We start from the raw sequence: 7,717 nt of genomic DNA, 5'->3' as shown, positions 1-7,717 counted from the left end.
TGTGTCGATGTTTTCCCCCTCCAAACCAAGATGGCCAATGGTCAATTTCACAAATGGAATGGAAATTTCACAAATATATTAAGTGTATTACAAATAAATAATTGGTTAGTCAACTATTAAATTCTTTTAGTGAAAAATAAATAAATATAACTAAATTTTAGATAAAATTAACTTGGATTTTTAGTCAATTATTTTGGTGTGTTGAACTCAAACAATCAAGTAAATGATATTCAGAGATTTTATTAAGTTAATAAAGATAAATATTACTGCAATATTTACTAAGCCACAGAATTATTTTTTAGAGTGAGGTATGGCTTGAAAAAAGCAAAATATTCATAAATTAATCATAAATTTCAAATTCAATCAAAAATTCAGGCATCAGTTGACTCGCTGGCAAATAGACACACACTCACACACATATATATTATAGTACAAAAAACTTACCAAAAGTTAAAATTGAGCATGCCATAATTCTATTTTATTATTATTATTATTTTTTTTTTAATTTGATACTAATTTGTTGTGCCCTCTCCCAAGCAGGAGGATGGCAGTGCACATTCACCCTCTGATGCAACTGGAGCCATACTTCCCTCCAACCAAACCATCACTGGAAAACCTCAATGCCATCTGTGTACATGGAAATGGCCGTCCCAGATTTCCTGCCAGCTGCATCTCATCTTCACAATACGGATATTTTCGTCGAGCGGGAACTGCAGTAAATAGAGTAAAGCGTGGTTTAGTGAGTGCTGCCAGAAAGGTGTGTCCTATGGATGCCAGCAGATCATTTGCTGTGCCAAATAGACGGTGAGTACAGACTGAGAACAGGCGTACTGTCTAAAGAGACATACTGATCCCTATTTTAATTGTTTTTGCAGTGGGAAACTGCTTTGTCCCATTTCTGTATTGAAGAGTACTCCACTATGACCTTGGCCTATGAGTGCTGCGAAAAGAAGCGAGAAGAAAGGAGGAAATGCTTTCAAAAAAAGGCTGCTAACCCAACACCTGTTTAAGGTCAAGATGCTAAATGATTATTTCTTAATGCCATATGACTACCTGAGCATTTGTATTTGTTTTAGCGGCACAAAACGTGTCAAAAATAAGTTAGTTCACGAGGAGTACAGGCACTTGTAGTGTAAGAAGAATAAACAATGTGCCAATAATATATATCATAACTGCCTTCTTTTTTCTTAAATATCCAGCATATAGGCTGTACCCTTTCAAAAAGGACACATTAGGGAATGTTAGTAACTTAAAGATACATATTAGTACATTTTTGAAGAAGAGAGTGTAGGCTACCTTTTTATTTAGTGTGTGTGTGTATATATATATATATATACACTAAATTATTGATTACACCCCTGTATATATGTAATTTATTTTTTATAACATTTTTTTAAAAATATTTTCTATATTTCAACTGTTAAAGCCACATATCAGAAACCTAAATAAATAAACAATAATAATAAAACAGCAGCAGCTGGTAATTATGTTTCGGTAACGTACATCTCAAAGAATTTCTTAGAATTCCCTGCTAAAATTAATATTTTTCTTGCTTTGTTCAGCTGCCAGAGCACATCAAGATATTTTATGTTTTTCTCAATGCTGCTCCTCAAGCATGACATATCACATTATTACCCGCAGAACTGGCTGGTCTGCAAGAAGCCATGGGAGTATTTCTCTCATACTTGAGCAATCCATTTTAATTAGATACAAAAAGATAAGATAAGATATTTCCGTAAATCATGATCTATTTACGTATTTTTGTCCATGAGTTGCTTTTAACAATATGGTCATAAAAAAGGTTTCTGGTAGCTGATATGATAAATTTCTGTGCTGTTAACAGCTTAAATGTGCAAATACGTTTCACAAAGTCAGCCTTATAAATCCTCCCTAAAAACATCACCTGTTGCACACTTAAAATACGGGAAACATGCTGAATCAGAATGTCAGATGAGGGTTCAAAACTCATAAACCAGCCTGTGTAAAGTAAAAAATTAAAGTGATTATTACTTTTGCCATATTGTCAGGTGTCAGTAAATAAAAAATGCAGCTGTGTCTTTGAATTGATATCATCACTGCTAATAAAATTAGAGAAAACTGTGAATTTGTATGAACTAACCATATTATAATTTCTGCTGCTTTGCAAATGCACTGAAGCAATTGAAATTCATGACATAGCCTACACAAAAGTTGTGGTCAGAATTACTGGTACCACTGGTAAATATGATCAAAGGTGGCTGTAAAAATAAATCTGCATTGTTTATCCCTTTGATCTTTCATTCAAAAAATGTAAAATCTAACCTTTCATTGAAGTAAAAGAATTGAAAATTGGGGGAAAATCACATTTTGAAATAAATGTTTTTCTCTAAAACACGTTGGCCACAATTATCGGCACCTCTACAATTTTTATGATCTCTTTAAATATCTTTTTTTTTAGCACACTAGGGTGACTAGGAACATAGCTAAGACTTCTTGTTTCACAGGAGTATAAATATGAGGAAACACAAAGGCCAAATTCCCCTTAACATCCATCACAATTGGTAAAACCAAAGAATGCATTTCTGATGTGCAGCAAAAGATTGTTGAGCTTCACAAATTAGAAAGTGGTTGTAAGAAAATGAAAACGACCATTTCCACCATCAGGGTAATAATTAACCCTTGTGCATCCTTGAGGACATTTTTGGCTTTTTCAGTTTTGTTTTTTTGATCACTTTGCCTGTGTTAATGCTAACTGCATAAAATTTGGCACGGGTGTGTATTTTTATTGGAATTTTACTATTTCATCATCATTTTCTTTAAAAAATCTATTTTGCACTAGTTACACAAAATACTTCCTCTTAGGACCTTAAGGACAAAAATGTCCCCATTGAAACCCATTAAAACTGCGTTTTTTAATCCCTGTGCCGTTTAACTATAAAATGATGCAATCTTTTTTAATAGGCTTTCATTCTGTTGGCAAGGCTTCAAAATTGACATTTTTACCATTTTTTATCAGATGGTGCCATTTTTTCAGGTTAGGCCTATAAAGCAAATACTCGCTTTATTCCTGTTTTCTGCTTCGGCATATTATAGAGCCAATTGGATAAATTATGCAACGATAATTGTGTGGGTTTGTTGGTATGGATGTCTAAGTGTGGTTGGTATGTGTGTTATAAAAAAAAATGTGTTTGTGTGCATGTGTGTGCTTGTAATATTTGAGAGAGAAAAACTCAACTGCAAATCGAAAATTCAATCACTGTGTTCACCAGTGGAGTTTTGCTGGCATCCAATGGGGAAAGTCTGGTACTGCGCCCAAACAAAATCTTACTGAAAGCTCATTTTTTGAGATATCATCCTCAAATTCGGAACACAACCTGTTTAGATTTATGGCTTTGAATTTATATCAGTTTTAGAGTTCCAAATGTTTCATAAAATATATATTTTATATAAAATATTGATTATAATGTTCATAAATATTTTTCATAAACTTAAACTTCTATAACATTTTTTTGGTTGCACTTTTTTTTCAATTTTTTCACTTCAACAACAATCTGCCAAGGGTCTTCTTTAAAATGAGACCAAACTTAAGTATTTGCTCCCAAGCATAACATTTTTATGAGAGTTTTTTGACTTGGACATTTTTGTCCCTTTTGGACCTATGAGTAAGTTTTTTTTATTTTTTTATGTTAACTGCATTAATTTTGGCACAGGTGTCTATTTTTATTGTAATTTTACTATTTCACCCCCATTTCATTTGAAAAAAAAAAATGTTGCACTAGTTACAAAAAATACTTATATATATTTTATATAAAATATTGATTATAATGTTCATAAATATTTTTCATAAACTTAAACTTCTATAAAAAAAAATTGGTTGCACGTTTTTCACTTTTTTCACTTCAACAACAATCTGCCAAGGGTCTTCTTTAAAATGAGACCAAACTTAAGTATTTGCTCCCAAGCATAACATTTTTATGAGAGTTTTATGAGCATTTTTGTCCCTTTTGGACCTATGAGTAAGTTTTTGTTTTTTTGTTACTGTTAACTGCATGAATTTTGAGCTATTATAGAGCCAGTTGGATAAATTATGCAATGATAATTGTGTGGGTGTGTTGGTATGGATGTCAGAGTGTGGTTGGTATGTGTGTTATAAAAAAAAAAGGTGTTTGTGTGCATGTGTGTGTTTGTAGTATTGAGAGAGAAAAACTCAACTGCAAATAACAAAGCCAATCACTGTGTGACCAGAGGAGTTTTGCTGGGATCCAATGGGGACAGTTTGGTACTGCGCCCAAACAAAATCTTACTGAAAGCTCATTTTTTGAGATATCAACCTCAAATTTGGAACACAACTTATTTAGATTTATGGCTTTGATTTTCTAGCCGTTTTAGAGTTCAACTTGTTTCATAAAATATATATTTTATATAAAATAATATTCATAAATAATTTTCATAAACTTAAACCTATATAACTTTTTTTTGGATTTAATTATAAAAAAAATTAACATCAGCAATAATCTGGCAAGGGTATTCTTTAAAATGATACCAAAGTTAAGTCTGTGCTCCCAAGCTTCAACTTTTTATGACCGTTTTTTGACATGGACATTTTTGTCCTCTTTGGACCTATGAGTAACTTTTTTAAATTGATGCACAAGGGTTAAGAAGTTCCAATCGACTAAAGATGTTATGATCTGCCTGGAAGAGGACGTGTGTCTAAAAAAGAGCTTAATGGCAGCAAACCTACCAGATGGGTTTGGTGCAAAAGGAGATAAAAAGTACCCCATGCCCACGGTTCAATATACTGCTGGATCTTTAATGTTGTAGATCCTAGGTCCTGGACATCTTGTTTAGATACATGGTATCATGGATTCTAGCAAATACCAACAGATAAAAAATCAAAACCTGACTGCCTCTGCTAGAAATCTTATAATGGGCTGTTGCTGGATCTTCAATCAGGACAACAATCCAAAACAAACATCAAAATCAACAAGAAAATGTGTCACTGAGCACAAAATGAAGCTTCTGCCATGGCCGTCCCAGTTCCCTGACCTGAACCCTATAGAAAATGTGTGGAGTGAACCAGAGAGATGAAGCACCAACATGGATCTGGGAATCTGAAGGATCTGGAGAGAATCTGTGTGGAAGAATGGTCTATGATCTATTGTCAGGTGTTCTCCAAACTCATCAGGTATTATAGGAGAAAACTCAGAGCTGTTATCTTGACAAAAAGAGGTTGCAAAAAGTATTTAATAAAAGGGTGCCAATAATTATGGCCAACGTGTTTTGGAGAAAAGCTTTTATTTCATAATGTGATTTACCCCCCACTTTCAACTCTTTTACTTCAATGAAAGGTTAGATTTTTGCGCATTTTTTGAATGAAATATCAAAAGGGTAACCAACGCAGATTTATTTTTGTAACTTTAGTGAACTTTGGTGAACTAGCGATTCGTATTTTGACTATCCACTGCTTTGACTTTGAATTGGGGGAGTTTAATTAAAGACAGATAACCGTAGGCCCTTATCTCCATACTTCAAACTCTGCTGACACAACAACTTTGGCCCGCCTTTCATTCCCCTTCCATCCCTTTAAATAAAGCCTTGCTGTCTTTTAAATCAGACCTGAAGAACTGAAGAAAAGAAGGATATTTTTACTGCAGAAAATAACCAATCATGTTTTGGAAAAGCACACTTGTGACTACTTTGATTCTTCATCTAATTTCATTGGGAGGTATGTGCCTTATCTACAAAACTGTATTCTATTAATTGTCTTTTTATTTTGGTGCAAAAAAGAAAGAAAGAAAAAAAATCCTTAAAAGCATCTTCTAAATGAATAAATGTAAATGTATGTATTTCTCTTATAGATAGTCGATGTTTCATTCTTTGGTCTTCTTATTAATACATTTAAGATGGACCTTGGCAAAAAAAGGTTACTTTTCTGCATAATATGTATTAATATCTTGTCCTACATCAACTTCAGCTTGGTTATTTTGTCCTTCTTCCATTTAGTGGGACATAAATCTCAATCTGTGGTGCTGCTGAAATCAAACTTCCCTCCAGCCAGACCTTCGGTTTCCAATCTCAAGGCGATCTGTCTTTATGGCATTGGCCGCCCCAGATACCCTGACTCCAGTTTCCCTTCATCCAGTTACGCTTACGCTCGCCGTGCTGGAAAGGCACTAAACAGACTAGAGGCATGGTTCAGTCGGTGCTGCAATGGAGGTTTAGCCCGTGGAAATGGACAAATCCTTTGCTGTGCGAAACAGGCAGTGAGTACACAGAATGAGAAACATAACATGTCATTTTACTATTTACATTTTACTGAACAGAAGAATAATTGTCTTTTCCCCCCTTGTTTTCGCAGTGGGAAACTGCTTTGACCCATTTCTGTATTGAAGAGTACTCCACCATGACCTTGGTCCATGAGTGCTGCGAAAAGAAGCGAGAACAACGGTGGAACTGCTTTCAAAAAAAGGCTGCTAACCCCTACTACCAACCCCTCCCTGGTTACAGGGCCCCCATAATATCACCTGATAGGATTTTCACCTGGAACCCCAACACCTGTTAAAGGTCAAGATGCTAAATGACAACCTGAGCATTTTTATTTGATTTAGCAGCACAAAACCAGTGTCAATCAATCAACTGTGAAGAGTCAGAATATAACATGATTTTCAAGTAAGTTAAACATGCACAGTGTTCTAGAAGAGCTTGAATACAACCCTGTGCATCATTATCCTCACGTGTATTATTGTAAGCTACAGAAAACATGCACAATACAATGTGCAGCAGCTTGCTATCACTCAATGTATTTCCAAAGTTGTAAAAAGATTCAAATAAATCTGAAGGCTTTTCATCTTGACTTTTCCTGTGAGAGAATAACTGTTGCTAGTCTGTCTATCTTTCACATCCAATTTTTTTGCATGATAACTGGATTTGGAATCACAAATCATAAACATATATCAGCTGCCATTCGTTCTAATTTCTAAGGTAAAAATGTAAAGGTTGGGAATTTAGTGAAAGATTTTATTTTAAAAGAATAAACTTGTTTTTTGAAAGAAATAACCTTCAATTAGGTTAGAATGGAGTTTCAGCATCTATGATAATTGGTCTATACTTAATTTAGTGACATTATAAATGTAGGGGGAAAGAACCCACACTGGTATGATTCTTTAGCCTACCCTTTATGGAAATATAATGTTCCTTAATACATACCAGAATGTAAAAAAAAAATAAAAAATCCTTATTGTTATCCTAGGCAACACAAAAACGTGAACTAATTTGAGCTGAATAATAACCATTGACTTCTGTGAGCTGCTTTATAACTAAAATGAACTTTTTCCACAAATGAACTTTGCGTAATTGCAACATTGACACCATTATTGATCTGAATTGAATTCACATTTAAAGAAATCGAGCTGAAAAATCCTTAGAGCTTTACAGCTAAAATTGAAGTCGTTTCATAAGTGGATTTTACAACAGTAATACTGTTATTTTACAATGAAACGGCTTTTAAACAATCTATGTAAAAAAGCATTTTATATATAAATGTAACTGGACTTGCAACTACCTTCCATAAAATAGTCTTATATAGCAAACTTCCAGTGTATTTTCAGCTCAGTCAAAGCTTACTTTAAGCTGTAAGGTTTGTATATGATTTCTAATAGCCTAAATGTAATTATTGTTGAGCATGTTTCGCCTATAAGTACATTTTATTAAAGCAAAAATAATAATAAAAGACACTCGA

The 7,717-nt window shown here is 33.8% G+C and overlaps 1 protein-coding gene across 1 annotated transcript; it reads left to right on the top strand.

Moving 5' to 3' along the window:
• Positions 1–996: 996 nt before the first annotated feature.
• On the top strand, positions 997–6,832 carry ecm1a (extracellular matrix protein 1a). Its single transcript, XM_081376186.1, has 4 exons — positions 997–1,011; positions 5,594–5,704; positions 5,983–6,242; positions 6,338–6,832. The coding sequence occupies exons 2-4, from the start codon at positions 5,647–5,649 to the stop codon at positions 6,539–6,541; spliced, it is 522 nt and encodes a 173-aa protein (XP_081232312.1). The 5' UTR covers positions 997–1,011; positions 5,594–5,646; the 3' UTR covers positions 6,542–6,832.
• The last annotated feature ends 885 nt before the right edge of the window (positions 6,833–7,717 follow it).

Source organism: Scardinius erythrophthalmus, assembly GCF_964197995.2.
Source record: "Scardinius erythrophthalmus genome assembly, chromosome: 10".
NCBI classification, from domain to species: Eukaryota; Metazoa; Chordata; class Actinopteri; order Cypriniformes; family Leuciscidae; genus Scardinius; species Scardinius erythrophthalmus.
Note: the sequence above shows the minus strand (reverse complement) of the source record. Positions and strands in the feature narration are given on the sequence as shown.